The sequence below is a fragment of the Eretmochelys imbricata genome, chromosome 1, assembly GCF_965152235.1.
Source record: "Eretmochelys imbricata isolate rEreImb1 chromosome 1, rEreImb1.hap1, whole genome shotgun sequence".
Classification (NCBI taxonomy): Eukaryota; Metazoa; Chordata; order Testudines; family Cheloniidae; genus Eretmochelys; species Eretmochelys imbricata.
The window spans coordinates 201,949,800-201,973,317 of record NC_135572.1 but is presented as its reverse complement, the minus strand read 5'-3'; the positions used below and the strand labels follow the sequence as shown (position 1 = coordinate 201,973,317).

General features: G+C 44.7%; 1 protein-coding gene across 9 annotated transcripts in view; it reads left to right on the top strand.

Annotated features, from left to right (window-relative positions):
• ZBTB20 (zinc finger and BTB domain containing 20) overlaps window positions 1-22,731 on the top strand; it is a 603,210-nt gene extending 580,479 nt beyond the window's left edge. For all 9 annotated transcript variants that reach the window (XM_077822434.1, XM_077822425.1, XM_077822415.1 and 6 more), the window contains 2 exons: window positions 8,572-10,173; window positions 21,225-22,731. In XM_077822434.1, the coding sequence (XP_077678560.1) occupies window positions 8,572-10,173; window positions 21,225-21,643 (2,021 nt within the window). In that variant the 3' untranslated portion in view covers window positions 21,644-22,731. The remainder of the gene's footprint in view (window positions 1-8,571; window positions 10,174-21,224) is intronic.
• The last annotated feature ends 787 nt before the right edge of the window (window positions 22,732-23,518 follow it).

Here is a 23,518-nt window from a genome sequence, read left to right as displayed (position 1 = left end):
ACTTACTACAGTAAACAAGCTTTAAAGTACTTAACAGTAATGGGTGGCCGTAGTGGTCTTCAGCACCACTTACATCCCCTGCTAACTAAACTGTTACTGAAGGTTCCCGGGGATCATTTTCTGCATTTATGTTAAACATACGGCCACGTTTATTGGCCAGAACTGCCAAACTTTTCACAGCTCTCTCTGCAATATTTTTGCACATCGAAATCCACATTCAAAACTGCTCCATAATTCAGCTTCTCATCACTACTATCTACATTTTCCATAGCATCTTCCAGGAGACTGCTGCCTGCTGTTTCCTTCTGCCATCCCTTTCCCATATAGTACTTTGCATCAATGACTCTTTCTCATATTTATTCTAATGTTAAAACCCTACTTCTTTTTGGACACCTGCAGCATAAAGGTCAGCGGGAAGTGCTGGATTCAGGAAAGCAGTAAACTAAACATTTGGTCATTTATTACTCAACAGAAGTCTTTCCCCTTTCCCATCCATGTTGTGCTCCTTCATACCAGCGGAGGATGCATTCCATGCATATTTCTGTGAATAATCTGACAGTTTAATCAATACATTTGCTTATGGGAAAAATGAGCATTTTTCAGACATGCACAGTAATACATTTCACCTTTATACCATGACAGCTTCATATCCCAATCCCAGAAGAGCTGCAAATGTGCATAATCTGTGCAAAAAAAATATTTTCTTTCTTTCTTTCTGAATGGGGCAAATGCCTATTCATTGCCTATCTAATGGCTTTTGCATTTTCACACTCTTTCTTTCCTACCCAGTTTCTGAATACCCCTCCAATCAGAAGTTTCTTTCACAGAACAGGGACAAAACCCTCCGACAGTAGCTTCTCAGAATGAGTCCGTCAAGATCTATATGTTGCTGTTCACTGGGTGAAAAGAAAGGGAGCACTTAACAAAGACTGCTTGAAATTTTACAGAAAGGTTTCCCACTGTCTTAACTCTAAAAAGAGTGGCAGGCCTGGGACTAGACCGAGACCGCAGTCTTTTCCCCTGTGCCAGGCATTCTGTGCAGTGACTGTTGTGTGTATGTGTGTGTAAGCATATTTCCATTACACTTTATTCTGATACCTTGGGCTTGCAAAAAATTGACACACTTTCTTGCTTGTCATATAGTGTTCACCCCTCTCTGTATTCTTTGTAACTAAGTAATGTCTATTTTAGATTCGCAGACTACAAAGCTCACATTTTGTGGTGGTGTCTGACTTAGGACTTTTGGTTTGGCACATTGTATAGGTAAGGGACACACACAAAGGTTGGGTCTGAATTCAGTCTTCCTTAGAGTGTGGAAGGTGCTGTTTGGACCTGGAGCTTTGATTCAGGCCAATCCCTAAAGTTAATGTGCTTGCCTGGGTGAATTGCATGTTTGTACTACTAGATTTTGTATATTAGCATGTTTGACAATGTGGCAAATGATTTGTTTTCAAGCTTTCTGGGATTGTCTTTACCTTGGATAGCTACAGCTATATCTAGTGATGACTGGCGGACAGAGACCCAGAAAGAACTTCATCATATTCTTTCCATGCTTTTCTGCCCCCACTCTCTCCCTGTTTCTCCAACTCATCCCCAGTCTCTCTTGTTTGTCCTAGTTATTCGTATTCTAGCTGAGGCTCTCATAGGTATGGGCACTTCAGCTGCAGGTCCCCTCACTCTCACACAGTGGGCCAGGGATCCTTTTGACATTTGTAATAGGTGTGTAGACTTGGAACCTGGGTGTGGTGATTGGAAGGAAGGAAGGAAGGAAGGAAGGAAGGGGATAAATGAAAGTTTTGTAGTAAGTCACTAAACAATGGATTCAAACAAAAAGTTTTGCCATGATGCTAGTAACCAAAAGCAATTACTGTCTGTCTGCTCATTGGCTTGTATATGAAATGACTCTAGTGAGGGGTCAGTCCAGTTCCTAGAGGACAGAGGCTAGATTCACAGAGGGATTTAGGCACTTCACAGCCACTTTAGGTGCCTAAATCCAAAATTTAGAGGCTCAAAAGCCCCCTCTCAGCAGCCAGCTAACCCAGTAGGCACTTAAATACCACAGGTACCTAAATGTCTGCCAGTAGGCGTGCACCCAGGTGCCTAAATCCTGATGCCCGGAGCCTAGCACATGTCTAAGCCCCAGTGGGATTCTCAAACTAAGCATTCCCCCACCTATCTTACCTGTGGGGCCTGTTCCAATAGGTGTGCTACTGGATTGGGCCCAGTACAAAACGAAGTGGGGGTGTTACCTGTTCACCACAAGAAGTGGGAAACCCAGGTTCAAATCCCCTCTCTGCCTGTTGTGGAGCAGGCATTTTTAAGTGTTTATACAAAATGAAAAAACTTCAACCAGGGAGATTGAGAGAGTTCCCCTCCTCCCCTCCCCCCAAAAAAATCATAGAGCCCAGTGATTAGATCACTCTCCTGGGAGGTGGGAGACCTGGGTTCAACTCTCCTGGGAGGTGGGACCCTGCTCATCTCAGGCAAAGTGGGGGTTGAACCTGAGTGTCCCATAGCATGGGTGAGTGTGCTCTAACCACTGGGCTCTAGGTTAAAAGGGAGAGGGCACCAACACCACTTTCCTCAGGATCAGAATTAGGCACCGAAGTTTCTTTGAGGAGTGGGGCTTAGCCTGCATGCCTCTCCTCAGTATTTCCTGTTGGCCAGCTGAGGCAGTTCCCCACTCAGTTTGCTGGCTTCAGTGAATCCCAGCTTTCGGAGCCAACTGTTCCTTATGCATTCTATAGGGAGCCTGAGCTCCTAACTCACGGGTGTGGATTCCATTAGGCGACAGGGCACTGCAATGCTAAGTCTAAGTTCCCTTTGTGGATCTAGCCCCTGCTGTCCACATCACATCAAAAATCCCCTCACAATCAGTACATGGTTGTACTGGTCCCTGGTTGACCATTTCAGCAGAGAATCATAGGAATAAAGTCATCAAGTCCAGCTCTCTGTGCTGAGGCAGTACCAAGTAAACCTAAACCATCCCTAACTGATATTTGTCCAACCTGTTCTTAAAAACCTCCAGTGATGGGGTTTCCACAACCTCCTCTGAAGCCTATTCCACAGTTTAACTACCCTTATAGTCAAAAAGTTTTTTCTAATGTGTAACCTAAATCTCCCTGGCTGCAGGCTAAGCCCATTACTTCTTGTCCTACCTTCTGTGGACATGGCAAGCAATTGATCCCTGTCCTCTTTATAGCAGCCCTTAACATATTTGAAGACTGTTACCAGGTTCACCCCTCAGTCTTCTTTTCTCAAGAATAAACATGCCCAGTTTGTTTAACCTTTCCTCAAAGGTCAGGTTTTCTAAACCTTTTATCATTTTTGTTGCTCTCTGGACTCTCTCCAGTTCATCCACACTTTCCTAAAGTGTGGCTCCCAGAACTGGACACAGTACTCCAGCTGAGGCCTCACCAGTGCTGAGTAGAGCCTGGCAGTTACATCCTGGGTCTCCCATTTGACCCTCCTGTTAATACACCCCAGAATGATATTAGCCTTTTTCGCAATCATATTCAAGTTGTGATCTACTATAACCCCCCCAGATCTTATTCAGCTGTACTACCACCTCCCCAGTTATTCCCCATTTTGTAGTTTCGCATTTGATTTTTCCTTCCTGAGTAAAATACTCTGTACTTACCTTTATTGAATTTCATCTTTTTGATTTCAGACGAATTCCCCAATTTGTCAAGGGGGTTTTGAATTTTAATCCTGTCCTCCGAAGTGCTTGCAACATCTCCCAGATTGGCGTCATCTGCAAATTTTATAAGCACGCTCTTCACTCCATTATCAAAGGCATTAATGAAAATATTGAATAGTACCGGACCCAGGACCAACCCTGTGTGACCCTACTAGATATGCCCTTTCAGTTTGACAGCGAACCACTTTTTGAGCACGGTCTTTCAACCAGTTGTGCACCCACTTTACAGTAATTTCATTTAGACCCCATTTCCCTAGTATGTTTATGAGAAAGTCATATGGGACTATGTCAAAATCAAGATATATCGCTTCTACTGCTTCCCCCTAACCACTAGGCCAGTAACCCTGTCAAAGAAGGAAATTAGGTTAGTTTGGTTTGATTTGTTCTTGACAAATCCATGCTGGCTCTTTCTTATAACCCTATTATCCTCTTGGTGCTTACAGATTGATTGTTTAATAATTCGTCTGAATATCTTTCTAGGTATTAAAGTTAGGATGATGGGTCTGTAATTCCCCAGGTCCTCTTTGTTCCCCTTTTTAAAGATAGGTACTATGTTTGCCGTTCTCCAAGATAATTGCTAATGGTTCTGAGATTGCTTCAGCTAGTTCCTTAAGTACCCAAGGATGAATTGCAACAAGCCCTGCTGACTTTAATACATCTAATTTATCTAAATATTCTTTAGCATTTTCTTTTCCTGTTTTGTCTTGTGTTCCTTCCCCCTTGTTGTTTGTTTTGAGTATCTGATCACCATTAACCTTTTTAGTGAAGAATGAAATAAAATAGGCATTAAACACCTCAGCTTTCTTGATGTCTTCAGTTATTAACTCTCATTCCCCACTAAGTAGAGGACCTTTTTGTCTTTCTCTTGCTCCCGATGTATTTTTAAAACCTCTTCTTATTGCCTTTATGTCCCTGGCTAAGTATAATTCATTTTGTGCCCTCACCTTTCTGGTTTTGTCCGTACATGCTTGTGCTATTCTTCTGTATTCCTTCTTTGCAATTTGCTCAAGTTTCCAGTTTTTGTAGGATTCCTTTTTAATTTTCAGGTCATTAAAGAGCTTGTGATGGAGCCATACTGGCCTCTTACAGTTCTTCCTATCTTTCTTTTGCATTTGGGATAGTTTGCAGTTGTGCCTTTAGGCCAGATCTCCTGAACTTCTTTTTTCCCTTAGGTTTTCTTCCCATGGTAGCTTACCTGCCAGTTCTCCAAGTTTGTTGAAATCTGCTGTTTTAAAGTCCTTACTTTGTCCTTACTCTTCTTTTCTCATGACTTTCTTTCCTTAGAATCATGAAATCCATCATTTCATAATCACATCACCCAGACCTTCAGATTCGCTATCAATTCCTCCCTGTAGGCAGAATCAAGTTTAAAATGGCTGCCTCTCTGTTTACTTCCTCCTCTTTCTGAAACAAAAAGTTGTTCCCAATGCATTCCAAGAACTTATGGGAAATGTTGTGTTTTGCTGTATTACATTTCAAACAGATGTCTGGGTCGTTAATGTCCCACATTACAACCAGGTCTTGTGTTTTGTGTATTTGTATTGCTTGTTCTCAAAATGCCTCATCCACCTCCTCTTTCTGATTTGGTCGTCTGTAGTTGACCTCTACCATGAATCATGCTTATTTTTTATCCATTTTATCTTTACTCAGAAACATTCATCTAGTCTACTTCTGACCTCCTTCTGGATCTCAGAACAAGTGTATTTATTTTTGATGTGTAATGCAACACCTTCTGCCTTTTTATCCTGCCTATCCTTCCTGAACAAGCTATACCCTTGTAATCCAAGGACTGAATGGAGCATAGATACAGAATTCCCCTTTCTCTTCAGGTTAGGGCATGGGAATGCTAGAGGGATGTATGAACAAAGCTTCCCTGATGCTGCTCAAGTTGTTCATCTGTCCTGTGAATAAACAGCAAACTTCAGTCTCCACGGGTTGTCAGTCCAGCAACTTTCACCAGCGTTAAATTACTTTGAAATAAATAAAGTTGAACTGAAGTATCTTCTCCTATGACTGTGTTTGCAAAAGTCCAACTTCCAAACTAATGTGGGCTGCACTGGTGCATCAAAAGAAGGGACTCACAGCACCTCTGAAAATCAAACCATACGTTTATAGAATCAGCCAGGTGCTTCTGGGGTATTCCCTCCAGTGTTTTTTGGATGTGAGAGGCTAGGCGAGGCTGTTGTATGTCTTGCTATTATTTAATATATCTTTTTTATAAAATGGAACAAAATTACAGGGAGAATTGGTTTTAAAGATCGGTTTGAATTAAAAGGATACCTCATGATCAAAGCAGATTGTGATAGGTATGTTTTGACCAAGCAGAACTTGTGAAAAAGAGAATGTCTTGTGTATCCGCTCAATTAGACATCCTCATGCCCTTGTCCAGGGATGGCCTTGAAGAAAGGAGGTGTCATCCCTTAAACAATCAGCCACAGCACACTCCCGCTTCTGCAGGGGCCCTACCCCCATAATGCCTCCAAGTTCTCTGTCTTTCGGAGAGAGATTCCTTGTGTTTTATCTTGAGTTCATCTTGAATTCTCATCTGATCTGACACATAAGGATGTGTCCATGGCTGGCCAGGAGGACTCTGGGAGGTGGTTGACTTGGTGTAGGAGGAGGAAAAGACCCATTCACATTACTTGGTGTGATACCTGCAATATCTATGAGTGAATGCCTATGAGGTACCTGCAGTATCTTTCCAGTGCCCTTGTCAGTCGGGGATAAAGCTCACATGTCCTGGCAAAGCTTGTGAACAAAACAGATATAATTCACAGTCTCCATGATTCCATTAGTGATTTCCCAAGCATTGCTGCCATATGAGCATCTCCCAGGAGAGCAGTTTCATATGGAAATTAGTGTAATCCCTAATACTGGCCTGTTTCCTTCTGTAAGCATCAGGCTCCTTTAGGCAGCTTGTCCCCATCAGAATTTCCAGTTCCTGACATTTTTGGTCCCCTTTTATCATCAGAGAATTTAAATAACCACCTGTGTCCAATATGGTTTCTCTTTGAAGCACCAGAAGAGAGGGTGCTTGAGATAGCAGGAATGGGTAAATGAGGAGGAAAGGGCGTGAGTGAGAGGAGGCTGCATTGTTCAGCAAATTGCAGTTGGTAGCATTTTGCTGCCTGTCTCTAAGATGAGAATAATAACAATGGCCAAATGTTCTTTATGTTGGACTTAGAAGAACACTGGCAAGTTAAAAATCATATATTCAAAAAATTAAACATTCTTACATTTGTTATTAATATCACCTTAGATGCTCTTTCTTTGCTTTACATTTTTTCTTAAACAATAAAAATAAGCTAGTTTGATTTACTGATTTTATAGAGTCAGTTCCACTTTCAGTGTCTCATGCACTTGCGCATGACTGCAGTGAGTGTGGGTTGCAGACATGGGATGGGAAAATTTCTGATGGAATGTTCACAAACATGCTAACAGTGACATTTGCGTTGGTCTTGGATCTTAGCACTCAGATACTGTGTGAGGGTTCATTAATAAGGCTATTATTTATTTAGCCTTCAGAGTGTGGTAAGTTTTTTGCAGGCACATATGAAGACACATCTGCCTCCAAATTCTTGTTATCTAAACCAGTGGCTCTCAACCTTTCCAGACTGCTGTACCCCGTTCAGGTGTCTGATTTGTCTTGCGTACCCCCAAGTTCCACCTCACTTAAAAAGGACTTGCTTACAAAATCAGACCTAAAAAGACAAAAGCGTTACAGCACACTGTCACTGACAAATAGCTTATTTTCTCATTTTTACCATATAATTATAAATCAATTGGAATATAAATATTGTACTTACATTTCAGTGTATAGTATATAGAGCAGTATAAACAAGTCATGGCCTGTATGAAATTTTAGTTTGTACTGACTTAACTAGTGCTTTTTACATAGCCTGTTGTAAAACTCGGTAAATATCTAGATGGGTTGATGTACCCCCTGGAAGACCTCTGCGTACCCCCAAGTGTATACGTACCCCCTAGTTGAGAACCACTGATTTAAACGGACAAGAGAGGGGAGAGAGAATCAATATTAAATCAAAATAATTTTTGGGAGAGAGAGAAGTGGACTGAGAGATTAAAAAGATAGTTATTTTTTAGCTAGCTGTAAAAGCAGTGAGAGGTAAATAAGAGAAGTTCTCCTTAGAACAGGCATTTTGGCCAGGTTCCTTTTACTTCCCACTTCTGGTCAGGCAATAAATACCCTCAGACAGCTTTTATCTTGGTATTACAGCACTTCTAATCCCAGCTGGTGTAGTGTCAAAACCCCCACGGTGGAGTGAAAACAGGGGAGAAAGTTAATGAATCTCCTTTGATTCTTGACCGAGGGTTAGTTCACTTTTGAGTAATGAATGACCTAAACCAAGCCCCCAGACACACAAACAGTTGGAATTTTGGAAAGGTTTCAAATCCAAACCATGGTCCAGATTTGGATTTCGCAAATGGCTGCCATTTTTATTAAGGGCTGAACTACAATACCCAGGATCAAACTATGCCCTAACTTTGGGGATTTCAAAATCCAGATCTAGATAGAGGGCCAGAAATTTTTAAACTACGGCCTCATCATATTACCAGTGTGATGTGAAGATCATTACTGTAAGTGAGAATCTGACCCTTAGTGTCTTGTCTAGTTTTTCTTGAAGAGTCAAGGCACTCATCCATCCCATAGAGATCCTGATAAATCTTTTCCCTGGGGAGTTGATTGTCTCCACGCATAGAGGTGATGCCTTGTGCTCAGTGCCCCTTTATGGTACCTCTAAGATGTTCCCTGTGCCGTATATCCAGTGGGTAGGTGTTTTAGCCAGCTGTGGACATGCAGAGGACAAGCCCTGATCTGTCCGTCTGTTTTGTCTCATCCTTTGCTACAGGTAACATCAGTTGCAAGGGGATGACAGAGCGCATTCACAGCATCAACCTTCACAACTTCAGCAATTCTGTGCTCGAGACCCTCAACGAGCAGCGCAACCGTGGCCACTTCTGTGACGTGACGGTCCGCATCCACGGGAGCATGCTACGCGCCCACCGCTGCGTGCTGGCGGCTGGCAGCCCCTTCTTCCAGGACAAGCTGCTGCTGGGGTACAGTGACATCGAGATCCCCTCAGTGGTGTCGGTCCAGTCCGTGCAAAAGCTCATTGACTTCATGTACAGTGGGGTGCTGCGGGTCTCACAGTCAGAGGCCCTGCAGATCCTCACAGCTGCCAGCATCCTGCAGATCAAGACTGTGATTGACGAATGCACAAGGATCGTCTCGCAGAATGTGGGGGAGGTCTACCCAGTGATTCAGGACTCTGGGCAGGAGACGCCCAGGGGGACCCCCGAATCGGGCACCTCAGGGCAGAGCAGTGACACGGAGTCTGGCTACCTGCAGAGCCACTCGCAGCACAGCGTGGACAGGATCTACTCAGCTCTCTATGCCTGTTCCATGCAGAATGGCAGTGGGGAGCGCTCCTTCTACAGTGGAGCAGTGGTCAGCCATCATGAAACGGCCCTGGGGCTCCCCAGAGACCATCACATGGAAGACCCCAGCTGGATTACACGGATCCACGAGCGCTCACAGCAGATGGAGCGGTACCTCTCCACCACTCCAGAGACCACACACTGCCGCAAGCAACCACGTCCGGTCCGGATCCAGACCTTGGTGGGCAACATCCACATCAAACAGGAGATGGAGGATGACTATGACTACTATGGCCAGCAGAGGGTGCAGATCCTGGAGCGTAATGAGTCTGAGGAATGCACTGAGGACACTGACCAAGCCGAAGGCACTGAGAGTGAGCCCAAGGGGGAGAGTTTTGACTCTGGAGTCAGTTCCTCCATTGGGACTGAGCCTGATTCCATGGAGCAGCAGTTCATGGCTAACCTGGGCCGAGAGGGTCAGCAGGAACCTTCCCAAGCAGAGCAAAATGAAGTCCCTGCTGAAGGCACACAGACCCATCCGCAGCACCTCGATGCCAACACTTCCTCGCCGGACAGAAGCAATGACATTGAAATGGACAGCAAAGTGCTCACTGTCAGTAACAACAGCGAAAAGGGGGCCTTGCAGCCTTCTGTCAACACAACAGTTGCTCAACCATTGCCAAGCACCCAGCTCTACTTACGCCAGACAGAAACCCTCACCAGCAATCTGAGGATGCCGCTGACCCTGACCAGCAACACACAGGTCATTGGCACAGCTGGCAACACCTACCTGCCCGCCCTCTTTACCACACAATCTGCTGGCAGTGGACCTAAACCTTTCCTTTTCAGCCTGCCCCAGCCCTTAGCTGGCCAACAGACACAGTTTGTGACAGTGACCCAGCCTGGCCTATCAACCTTTACTGCCCAGCTGCCAGCCCCACAGCCCTTGGCCCCATCTGCGGGCCACAGCACAGCAGGTGGACAGGGTGAAAAAAAGCCTTACGAGTGCACTCTCTGCAACAAGACTTTCACCGCCAAACAGAACTACGTCAAGCACATGTTTGTACACACAGGTGAGTGCATGGCCATTTGGCTTATATGTGAGCCCAGGGACAGGCCTTTACAAATATGCAGTTGATTTTGACATGTATTCCATTTCCCAGCATGCCAGTGCCTAATGCAGACGTGAGACAGCCTTCAGATCCTTACAGGGTTCCAGTTATCTCTGGGCACTGTTACTGCCGTGATGAGAATATAACTAGTGTTTGCCACAACATGGGAAGGGAGAACACTGGGTGCCTGATCCATCAGCCTTTACTCAGATGAGGAGTCCTATTGAAGTCAGTGAATGAGTAAGGGCCTCAGGACAGGCTCCTGGTTAAGCCTATAGATGGTCCCTTTAGGGAGGTAAGGGTGTCAAGGGTACAGGGAAGGAAACTCTTCCTATATCAATGAAATGTGTCTTAAGTGACTATCCAAGGAAATAATTCAGATGTGATGCCTAGCACAAGTTGATCTTTGATTAAAGGTCAGACAAAATGTTGCTGGAAACAACATGAGGAATCCTTAACAGAGAGCCATTAAAGATAGAATTTCTCTGTTGGAGGAGGGGTTATTAGTATTGGGTCATTCACTGCTATGTACGTCTGTGTGCATGGAATACCTGGTGGTGGTGTGAGGTTCGGTTGGTTGCATTACTCATGAGTGATGAAACCATGTCTGAGTTATGCAGGTCAGCCTAAATAAGTGCCAAGACAGCCTTGCAAAAATGACCTACAACAGCTTTCCTATACATTCAAAATGTATCTACATTAAAGGCTGGTGTCTTGGGACCTTCTAGGGTTAGAAGCAAAAGATTTGTGTCCCACTGGGAAACTATACTTCACACTGGGATAAAGCTCCCTTTTTTAGCCTTGTAGAGTCTTTAGATTTCAAAGCAATGACATTTCTTGTATGGAAAAGCTGTCCTTGGTTCAGGACTGAATCCTGGCTGTCAGGCAGTTATAATTCTGGGAGGAAATTCCACATTTGGAAGGAGAAGGAAGAAATATTTATCTAGCAGTTATCAACAAAACAGGTGCTGTGTGAGCACAGAAATACTAGAATAATATGGATGGGGGGGAATGGGCAGAGTGCAGCAGAGGCAATCACAGGAGAAAGAGAAATGTCTCTTGTGCCTCTCCAATTTCTCACATAGCTATCACTTCCACACACCTAGCATATATGTATATATCAAATAGCGTGTACATATTTTTGTTTATATTTTTATATAATTAGCACTTATATGCTATTGTGAATCATGCTCTAAAACATCTAAGATATACATTATTGGTTTTATAGTCTATTGCTTTATAAACCATATATAAAAGCTCTGTGACACTGATATATACACTTGCTATATAAACAGTAATTGTTACAGCAGCAATAAGGACTTCTGCCTTGTAAAACCTTAGAGGAGATGGTTATTCAGGCTGCTTTAGGTAAATCACATGATCAGCATTGAGGACATCTTTCATGCAAATGCATAGAAAGCAGTCTTAAAAATCATCAGGCTGAATTGGAGCCCCTTCCTTGATCCACTCACACACACTATAGAATCACTTAAGGGTCACCCAGGGTTGGACTGGGCTACAGGGAGCTGTTATGTATAAAAGTATTGTGGCGTTCAGGGTTGACACAGCAAAACTGGCATAGCAGCCCCTTACCAACCTTCTCTACATGCAGCACTTGTGTCTCAGGATCTCTTGCCATCATCAGCTGATACCTGTAGTAGTTAATTGGCAAAACATTAGACTAGTGGTTGAGAAATAGCCAGGATCAACCATAGAAATGCACCCAGGTGAATCAATTCAACATGAGGTTCACCTTGCTTGTCTCAAGTGGAGCATTTCCATATACATCTCACTTCCTCTCACTTCTAGGCCAAATATAAAGCAAATCAATGGTGAAGCAGTCCTGAATCCAAAGAGTACCAAGTATCTCAGCTCCCTCTTTCCAGTCATGGATCTGTAGCTAAAGCCTCTGCATTGGTGGCATTGCCTCACTCAGAAAAATTAGAAAATCAAGTCACAGAGTGAAATAAACTAGTTTCATCTCAACTCCCAGAGCTAGAATGGCTCTTCCATGAAAGATCCATTTGGGTTAGCTGTTCCAGTAACTAAGAATATGTACTGCAGGTTGCAACAGGAGCTTCAAGCCAGCAGTAGGATAGCACATGTGGAGTAGTTAAGGAAATATACAGGGCCCTGCCTAAATATTTGACCTAGAGTTGCCACTGACTCTCTAGATTCGGGTGGTCAACCTGTGGCTCTGGAGCTACATGTGGCTCTTCAGAAGTTAATATGCGGCTCCTTGTGTAGACACTGACTCTGGGGCTGGAGCAACAGGTGCCAACTTTCCAATGTGCCGGGGGGTGCTCACTACTCAACCCCTGACTCTGCCACAGGCCCTGCCCCCACTCCATCCCTTCCCGCCCCCTCCCCTGAGCCTGCCAGGCCCTTGCTCCTCTCCCTCTCCCCCAGAGCCTCCTGCACGCCATGAAACAGCTGATCAGGAGGTGTGGGGAGGGAGGGGGAGGTGCTGATCAGCGGGGCTGCCAGTGGGTGGGAGGCACTGGGAGCGGGGTGGGGGAGCTAATGGGGGGCTGCTGACGTATTACTGTGGCTCTTTGGCAATGTACATTGGTAAATTCTGGCTCCTTCTCAGGCTCAGGTTGGCCACCCCTGCTCTAGATGTTCTCAGTCCTGAGTCAGCAAAGATTCTCTTTGTGTGGATTGGAGATTTCAAAATTCATATACTTTCAGTGACAAGTGTTTCAGTGGGCAAAGAGGCAAAGGGGAACTCTTAACATATTTCCCAAGTGACTTGCATTTCCATTTGGGAGCTAACTGACCTCTGGGATACTCTTGAAAACCAGTACATGGGTGAGCAGATTCCAGGCACACCCGAAAGGAATCTTTAAGAGTACTGTGCAAACTTGACTAGGTCCTTGGCCAAACAACAGAAGCCAGGGGAGTAGAAGACCAACTGTGTCCACTGCTTGGATGGCTGGAGGAGTGGCTTCATTGTCAGAGTGCTCAGGCCTGTTAAAAGAATCCCAGAGAAGAAGCTCTAGAAGGGCATCAGAGCAGCAGGGAACAAGTGGGGAACCATAAAATGCAAAGGCTATGGATTGGGCTTGCTGTATGAAATGCAGTCCCAAGAGGAAATAATAGGAGACTTTGAGCCCAAATGAGAATTCAGAGACCTGGAGTGTATAAAATATCTGCCCAGCTTCCATGCTTCCAAAAACTAAATGTTGGTGGGGTTTGCTGTAGTACACAAACACACACCGTACGCATGCCTCACTCCCACACATACAGGATCAATACTCTACTCTGTCTCATGTAGACTGGCATTAACCTATCCAACAGTGCAATTATTTAACTAAGATCTGCAGTATTATGAAATTAAAGCTCTAGAAAAGCTTCCTTACACATTTTAAAGCGTCACTGCCTTTTCCTTCATGTCATGCTTTGATCATTTTTGGTCAGTATCTCACACCACTCTCCTCAGTGAGATTCAGATATGGGAGAAAGGCCCAAAATGAGGAACACATGCATTTTAGAAGTGAACGTGACTAAAACTGATATGGGATTCATGTCCCGAAAAGTAATGTTTCCTGTAACCTTAGTTTCTTCTTCAAGTGCTTGTACATGTTCATTCCAGTGTAGGTGTGTGCGCACCCCGAGCACAGTTACTGGAATTTTTTCCCCTAGTGGTGTCCATCGGGTCAGCTCTGGTGCCTCCTGGTGCTGCGCACTTATAGCGCCAGTATAAGGAGCCCTGCTGACCTTACACCCCTGCCCAGTTCGTTCTTACCACCCATGACAGTTGCTGGGACTCCTCTGGTTGCTTCAGCAAACTTCCCAGGGGTTTATCACTATCTTTCTAGTGTAAATAGTTAATCAGTTGTTTGTAGTTAGTCAGTTTTTAGTTATATTAGTGTAGGACCCTTCCCTGATCAGTTAGCGAAGTTCATCTGTCCCCTGGTGCCGTGGGATGCCTCAGCTACCGGGCTTCAAGCCTTTTGCTTCCTGTGGCGAGTCAATGCTATTGAGCAACCTGCACTCAAGCTTTCTCAAGTTCTTGGGAGAGGCACATAGGAAGGACTGCTGCCAGATCTGTAAGAACTTCAAACCTTGCACAAAAAAGGCCAGGAAGTGAGATTGAAGGTCCGTCTCATGGAGGAATCTCTGAGACCCGCTTCAGAGCCGAATTGCTTGGACTCGGTACTGAGTAACTCGGCGTCAGTGCGGAGCACGCTTGCCACCAGGCGGAAGTCTCGGCACCAGTACCCGGCTCCAGTGCCTAAGAAAAAAAACAAGAAGCAGCTGGAGAGTGCTCAATCCCCAGCACCAAATTTGGCCAGACGTGGAGACTGGGATAGAGTGAGATCCATGCCAAGCCACTCTTCCACCTCAGCACCTCAACACCTGGTACCGGCAACTCCGGCACCTATACAGGCTCCGCTGACTCTGACTCCGGAGGCACCGACCTCGGGCAGGCAACATGGCTCCAGTATGTTTATGGTGCCGTCAACTCCTGAAGCATTCGCAGCAGCCGAGGACCTCCTTTCGTTCCCAGTCTCTCCGTCTTTGGCGGTGCCACCAGTGCCATTAAGCGGCAGGGAACCATCTTCTCCCAGCCACTGCCCAGTACCAGGACTATTTTCTAGGGAAAAACCTTCCTTGATAGCCTCATTGCTGGCTTCACCACTGCGGCACCGATTTCCAGCACCAACAGGGTCCACACTGCCCTGGTTGCATCACCGAGACTCCTTGTCATCAGAGTCGGAAATGGGGTCGTACTCCTCTTGCCTTCACAGCCGCCCACGCTACTCCCTGAGGAACTCCTACTCCTCTATTGCCCCAAACATAGGGATGCCACCAAGTGCATGACCCTTCTGGAATCTGTGGTGGTTCCCTCCAGCCCAGGGATCTCTCTCAAGATGCTCCTACTTGATGGCTTCTGAGAGCAAAGCACCACCAGTGCGTTTCCAGGAGACTCCTGATCTGGACTCTGGTACTGAGCCTAGTACCGAACTTCAAGAGGAGGCCCCGTGGGTCTGGGGCAAAATGGAAAGAGAGGTGGAGGCTCCCCAGCTGGTGCTGGCTTCCTCCTATTCCTCCCTGGATGAGGCTGTGGTGACAGCTGGTGTGTCTCCTCCCCAAGATAACCACAAAGCTCTCCTGGTGGCCTCAAATCGGGTGGCCTCAAATCTGGGCATCCAGGCAGACGTGGTCAAGGAGTCCTCTCATAGCCTACTGGACATCCTGATGGCAGTGGGCCACTCAATGAAGCTATCATGGACCCAGTTAAGGTGTTGTGGTAGACCCCCACATCCCTTCCTCCAACGGCAAAGCGTACAAAGCAGCATTATTTCATGCCAGAGGAGGGTTACGAGTTCTTACACTCACATCCCGCTCCAGGATCCCTGGTAATTTCAACTGCTCATGAAAGAGATTGGCAAGGGCAGTCGGGAGCAATGCCTAAAGTGAAGGACCCCAAAAAACTAGACTTCTTTGGCAGAAAGGTGTATACTACAGGAGGGCTGCAACTTCACATAGCAAACCAGCAGACACTACTGGGATGCTGTGACTTTAATATGTGCAATGCCATCCAAAAGTTTAAAGACTGGCTGCCTCAAGAAGCCAGACAGGAGTTCTCTTCGCTGGTCGATGAAGCAAAAACAGTAGCGAGGGCCTCCTTTCAGGCAGTCCTGGACATGTCTGACTGTGCAGCCAGATCCAGGCCTTAGCTGTAACCATGTGTAGGAGCTCATGATTGCAGTCGTCTGGGTTTCCTAAGGAGATTCAGCAAACCCTCAGAATCTCCCTTTTGAAGAATCTCGCTCTTCTCGGAGCAAACTTGATGCTAAACTCCTAAGGACTGCAGGGCAATCTTGACATCCCTGGGGTTGTATACCCCAGCGACTTCTAGGAAACATTACAGGCCCCAGCAGGCAGACCAGTACTTTGCCCGATCAGACCAGCAGGACCCACAGAGGAGAAAGAACAGGCAAGGTGGAGCATGCTCTTCCCCTCTGTGTCGGGAAGCAATTCATCTGTGGGAGTTCTGCATAGCACATTCAATCCATCTTGTGGCTTTTCACCTCCTGGGAGCACAGAACAAGCTGGTGAATTTCCTCAGCAGGTCCTTCTCCACTCACCATGAACAGTCCCTGTGGCCGGACATTGCAAGGATCATTTTCCAACAATGGGGAACTCCCCCATTAAACCTACCCGGATCAACAGGAAATGCCACCAGTTCTGCTCTCTGCAAGGCCACAGCCTGGGGTCTCTCATGGACAGTTTCCTGCTTCTGTGGACAGATCATCTGTATTACACCTTTCATCATTTCCCACAAGTGCATGAGGTTCTAATGAAGGTCATTCTCATAGCCCAAGCATGGCCAAGGCAACATTGGTTTGCCACCTTGTTAGGCCTCTCAGCAGAGGCTCCACTTCTGCTTCCTTTGTATCTGGATCTGATCTCCCGAGACTACAGTCAACTGTTCCATTCAAACCTCAGCTCCCTCCATCTGATGGCCTGGAAGTTCCATGGCTGAATCCAGAGGAGCAGGCATGCTTGGAGCTGGTCTGTAAGGTCCTGCTAGGCAGTAGGAAGCCCTCCACCAGGACCAATTACTTGGCAGTTCTCCATCTGGTCTTCCCAACATGGAGTTCTGCCCTTGTGTTCCTCTTTGCAGCTTATTTTGGAGTACCTATTACATCTGAAACAACAAAATTTGGTTTCAGAGTAACAGCCGTGTTAGTCTGTATTCGCAAAAAGAAAAGGAGTACTTGTGGCACCTTAGAGACTAACCAATTTATTTGAGCATGAGCTTTCGTGAGCTACAGCTCACTTCATCGGATGCATACCGTGGAAACTGCAGCAGACTTTATATATACACAGAGAATATGAAACAATACCTCCTCCCACCCCACTGTCCTGCTGGTAATAGCTTATCTAAAGTGATCATCAGGTTAGGCCATTTTGGCTATTTCTTCAGTTAAGGTCCACCTCACAATGATTTCTGCTTTCCATCCCCCAGTCAACAAGCAGTCTGTCCTCTCGCATGAGATGGTTATTCTTTTTCTTGAAGGCCTAGAGAGATTGTACCCCAGGTTGTACCCCATTTCTTCCTGGGACCTAAACCTCATCTTATCAAGGCTTATGGGTCCCCCGTCTGAGCCACTGGCAACATGCTCATTAGTTCACCTCTCCTGGAAACTAGCCTTTTTAGTGGCCATCACCTTGGCCAGACAGATTTTGGAGATTCGTGCCCTCATGTCGGAGCCCCTGTATATGATTTTCTTTAAGAATAAGATGCAGCTGCATACGCACCCAGCCTTCCTTCCAAAAGTGGTTTTGCAATTTCACTGCAGTCAAGCTTTCTACTGAGTTCTTCACAAAATCACATTCAAACAGGGAGGAGCAACCTCTACACTCTTTAGATGTTAGACTAGCCCTGACGTTCTACATACAAAGGACCAAGCCATTCTGTAGATCTGCTCAGCTATTCATAGTGGTAGAGGATTCTCAACTCACTGTGCCATCACCCAGCAGGTCAGAGATGATGCCAGCTTTGACCTTTGCTGTCAGCATGTTCCTGAACTCCAAGTCCACCTCTTATGCAACTGCTTGGGAGTCACCTACATTGGAATGGACATGTGCAAGCACTTGAAGAAGCAAAAACAGTTACTAACCTTTCTGTAGCTGTTGTTCTTCGAGATGCGTTGCACATGTCCATTCCAAGACACGCCCCCATTCCTCTCTAGTCAGAGTCAGCTGGTAAAGAAGGAATTGAGGGGGCACAGGGTCAAGAGGGCCCTTTATACCAGTGCTATGTGCATGCGGCACCAGGGGGCACCAGAGCCAACCCGATGCTACACCACTAGGGGAAAAAATTCTGGCAACTGTGCTTGGGGCGTGCACACACCTACACTTGAATGGACATGTGCAACACATCTTAAAGAACAAGAGTTACAGAAAGGATAGTAACTGTTTTTTCATGGGTCTGCTTGTTTTGATGCAAATAATTCTCAGTAAGAAAAGGTGAAAGAAGGATTGTTTGGTAAGGAAATAAATTTGCATCTGAAAAAATATTGATTTATTTGTGAGATTCCTAGGAGAGCAGACCCCACACAAAGATTTTGAAGCAAATGACGGGATAAATACCGTATCACAATATATATGAGGATATAATAATGCAAACGGTAGCAAACATAGGGGGAGAGCGGGAGAATATATTTTCCTGGCTAGGAAACTATTGACCATCTGAAGCCAGGGAACAGGAGTTCAGAAGGATATGAAATGGGGAATTTCTTGGTTGACACAGATAAACTGTTGAAAGTGTGGAGTACGCATTGGAATGGGTTGGCTTCTGCTCCCATTGAAATCAATAGGCAAAACACTTATTTGCTTCAATGGGAGCAAGATTGGTTCTGAGGAGGTATAGTTCAGCTGAGCTGATTAATCGAGTTACAGACACAGTTAGATAATCCCATCTTTGCAGCAGACTCACCATGCTAAAGCCTCATTACAGCCTGACAGTCGTGTTATAGGTGTGCTTAGAAACAGAGCCGAAGTGCTGGAAATTCACACGTTTAGGAATCATGTGTTTACCATGTTTTGCATTGAGTCAGTCACACTACCTGCTATTACCTTTTTAAAAAACCTATAGTGGAGTAAGAGATCCTTAATTTTGTATATTTGTACAATCCAGACTAATGCACTTGCATTGAGAAGGAGGTAAAATGGGGAAGTGCAAATGGAGGGATATCAACAGGCCTCTGCTTCATTTGCTCAGAAAGCTCAATTGCATGATGTATGTGGTCATCACACCCAGCAGTTCTCTTTCTACCAATCTCATCAAGGATCTCGGGGATCAAAACCCTAGCTGTTTGCCATACCAGATGGGAAGGAAGCTCTCCCTTCAGCCGCGTTTATCTGTGCAGATTATTGCAAACCTGTGACCCTGATGACTGGCAACGGTTGCTAAACCTTTTGCTTAAATCCTAGATGAAAGAATTTGTTATTTGGAGAGGCAGAGATGAAAACAAGTGGTATAAATTTGTACCACATCGGCGTACACTGCGGGAGAGAGGAAGTGCTTTTGCCAATAATTTTGCAAGCTATGGGACAGATTCACCACTGCTTTAAGGAAGTGCAATGCCTGAAGACAATGGAGTTGCACCCACTTACACTAGCCACTGATTTGGCCCCATGCATTCTTTGTCTAGTCAACTGCAAAGTAACTGGAGAGGAATAAAGGCTCATAATAAAAGTATAAGCCCTTCCCCGCCCGGTCTGAATTAAATGATCTTTTCTGACACAGAGTTTGAGCCGTATACTCTAATCTCACAGCACAAGCAAGCAATTAAATGTTGCCAATGACATGTTCTTGTCTCTGCACGTTGATATGAGACTATGCCATGTTACAGTTTAAAGTAGCCAACACATATACTCTAAGAGAAAGCGGAAATATCTCTTCAAAAACATGAAGCATCTCCAGGGGCTAGGAAATTGATGAGTAACCAATGGGCAAAAAAAACAAAAGTGCCATTATAATCTTTTTAAATGAAATGTTAGAATCCCTCTCAATGACAATAAATTCTTGGCATGATGAATTAAAACACTTGACTACCCCAAGTATGATTTAAGAAATAAAGTTAAGGAGTTACGGTTTTTGGTGTGGCATTTAGGGATTTAGATGAATGATAAGATGTGGAGTGAATATCATGAAAACATTGCCTGATAGTACAGTATATGAGGCTGGGAATTGTCTCCCAAAGTAAGGGGTGGAACATCACATGGGACAATTGAAGCTAATCTGGACAAATCTGTCACATATACTGGACTAAATGATGCCCTCAGTTGCACCCTTCTGGTCACTGGGTTGCCTGGATCATATTGAGGGAAAACTTAGACCTGCTGTAGGGAAAGATCTTAGATTGGCTGTGGGTGGAGAATACACTGTGATAAGAGGGCCACATCCCTAATTCCCATGATTTTTGGTGTTCAATTGAAATGACAGTCACACAGTTTAATTCTCATGTCTGTCATGCTGGAGATGTAGCCATTGTATGAGCTTTGACTTTGTGCAGCTGGCCCAAGAATTTTTGTGTGTTCAAATATCCTTTGTAGATATTCTTGCAAATTGTTTAGCTGCCATGTTTGACCAGAACAAGGAGCAATAAGTTTAAACCTCTCTTATGAAATAATAATCCTTTGCCCTTCTCTAGCACCTTCCACCTGAGAATCTCAAAGCACTTTACAAACATTAACGTATTAAGGGTCACAGCTCCCATGTGAGGTGGGTCAGTATCATTATCCCCATCTAATATTTACAGATGGAGAAACCGAGGCATAGAGAGATGAAGTGACTTGACCAAGGCCAGCCAGGAGGTGAGCGCTAGAAAACAAGAATGAAACACATTTCCTAATTCCCAGCCCTGTGCTCAGAGATCAACTGTAGCTGAGTGGTTAGAACATGTGGCAGGGAGCAAGGGAGAGTTGGGTTCTCTTCCTGACTCTGCCAGCGACTTGCTGTGTGACCTTGGACAAGGTCCAGATTTTAAAAGGTATTTAGGCATTGCTGTGCTCAGTGATGCAACGCCAAACAGATTTAAGAGCCTGCATCTCATTTCAAAAGGGAGTTAGGCACACTTAGGAGCTAAAATCCCATTGACAGTTGATGGAATTTAGAATCCTACATTCCTAACTTCTGAAAATGAGATATAGTCTTCTGAGTCAGCTAGGCTTTGCAATGCTGAGCACAGCAATGCCTAAATACCTTTAAAAATCTGGGCTGAATCTCTTTCATCCTCTGTTTAATTGGGGATAATGATCATGCCCTTTGTAAAGCATTTTGAGATCTATAGATGAAAAGTATTGTTTATGTCCCAAGTTTTGTATTATTATTAACAAAACCATTCTTCCTCCCCCAGATCATGTCTCCAGAGATTCCAGAAAGACCTGGAACTATTCCAGAGAGCCTCACTGAACTGAGCTTAATTTGTTAAAAAAAATGTTTGTCTGTTTATTTGTTTATATTTCTCTCTCTCTCTGGTACTGGGCAGGTGAGAAGCCCCACCAATGCAGCATCTGTTGGCGCTCCTTCTCCTTAAAGGATTACCTAATCAAACACATGGTGACGCACACCGGCGTGAGGGCCTACCAGTGCAGCATCTGCAACAAGCGCTTCACCCAGAAGAGCTCCCTCAACGTGCACATGCGCCTCCACCGTGGGGAGAAGTCCTACGAGTGCTACATCTGCAAGAAGAAGTTTTCCCACAAGACCCTTCTGGAGAGGCATGTGGCTCTGCACAGTGCCACCAACGGCACGGCCGGCGCAGCAGGCCCTGGTACCAGGGCTGTCCCTGCCGGGGTGGTGGCCTGCACAGAGGGGACCACGTACGTCTGCTCTGTCTGTCCAGCTAAGTTTGACCAAATCGAGCATTTCAACGACCACATGAGGATGCATGTGTCAGACGGATAAGTAGAATCTCTGTCTCTTTGTTATGAACAAAAAACAAAATAGAAACAACAACAAAAAAGCTATGGCACTAGAATTTAAGAAATGTTTTTGTTTCCTTTTTACCTTTTTCTTTCTTCCTTTTTTTTCTTTATTTTTAGTTTCGTTGTTTTTGTACTACATGAAGAACTGTTTTTTGCCTGCTGGTACATTACATTTCCGGAGGCTGGGTGAATAATAGTTTTCCCGACCTCCCTTGGATGGTGGCCTTAAGGCTAGGTAGTGCTTCAGGAGCTCCACTGGTTGGATCTCTAGCTACTGGCCTCTAAATACAACCCTTCTTTACTACAAAAAAAACAAACAAAAAAATAACAAAAAAAAAATTTAAAAAAATCTTTTTTTTCTCACTTGTGAAGAGCACTACAAAAAAACAAAACAAGAGTATATTACGAAATCTACAAGGCCTACTGTCGTTTTAAGTACACCGTTTGCAGTGTTTCAATGGACGTAATTCACAATTCTGACCGCTCTCGGACTTCACAGTATCCAGTTAGAACTGTGGAATATATCACTATTGGTTGAACAGCAACCAGACGAAACAAGGCCCTGCTGGTTTCCACCGTTTGTCTGCTTTATCTTTCTCTCTCTCTCTCTCTCTCTTTCTCTCTCTCTCTCTCTCTCACACACACACACACTCTAAAAGGGCTGAGGAGAGGGCTTGGGTTGGATGGTGAAGTGTCCCTTCAGGATCAGGAATAAGAATCACAGCTTCTTCTCCTGGATCCTGCTCCATCCCACGCTCTTTAGCTCACCCTCCCATCCCGCTTTCCCCTCACCACCACCACCTTTGAGCAGACACCAGGAAGATTCAGACAACAAGCAACGGTGGCTTTCTTTTGTAATTTATTCAGTGTCTTCGCTGAGCCCAGAGCCTCAGCACAATCAAGAGGGACTTTCACGGAAGGCAAAGAGAAACGCAGAGAAAAACAAATATTGAGGTTTGCAAGCTGCGAATGGAGGTACAAGAGAAGGATTAGTTCCCACAATCTTTGCAAAAAAAAAAAAACAAAACAAAACAGTTGCATCAGGATTTATTCTTGTGGAAGAAAGAGGAATAGAGGGTGGGTGGGTGGGAGGGGATAATTTAAAAAAAAAGAGTTCTTGGGACTTTTTTAATTGAAAATTTTATAGAGGGGCAAAAGTGACGTTTACCAGATAGAATGCTGATTTTTTTAAATATATTTACAACAGTATTTGTGTAAAAAAAACAAACAAAAAAAGTGAGATTGCTAAAAGTAATTTTTCTTTGTTTTCTTTTTTGTTTTGCGTACACTGCCACTAATATCTTCTCTTTTATCATATATATACATATATATATGTGTGTGTGTGTGTGTATATATATGTATATATATAAACTTTTAAACGGAGACTGTTAAGGTTAGCTAACCTGCTTCCAGATAAGAGGGAGGGTGGGGGGAGCGATCCTGATTTTTGATTTAAAAAGAGGAAGGACGTTTCTTTATTTTCTATTTTAGTATTATTGTTTTTTCCTTTGTTTTTTATTGTTTGAGAATTACCTGGGTCTGTGGGGGCATTGTGAGGTCATCTGCTATAGTCTGTCCATCCTGCAATAGCATTTGAACTGCTACTTTGTTTGGAAAAAAGAAAAGGAGGACTTGTGGCACCTTAGAGACTAACCAATTTATTTGAGCATGAGCTTTCGTGAGCTACAGCTCACTTCATCGGATGCTGTAGCTCACGAAAGCTCATGCTCAAATAAATTGGTTAGTCTCTAAGGTGCCACAAGTACTCCTTTTCTTTTTGCGAATACAGACTAACACGGCTGTTACTCTGAAACCTACTTTGTTTGGATATTTGGTTCTCTTTTGGCTCTTATCA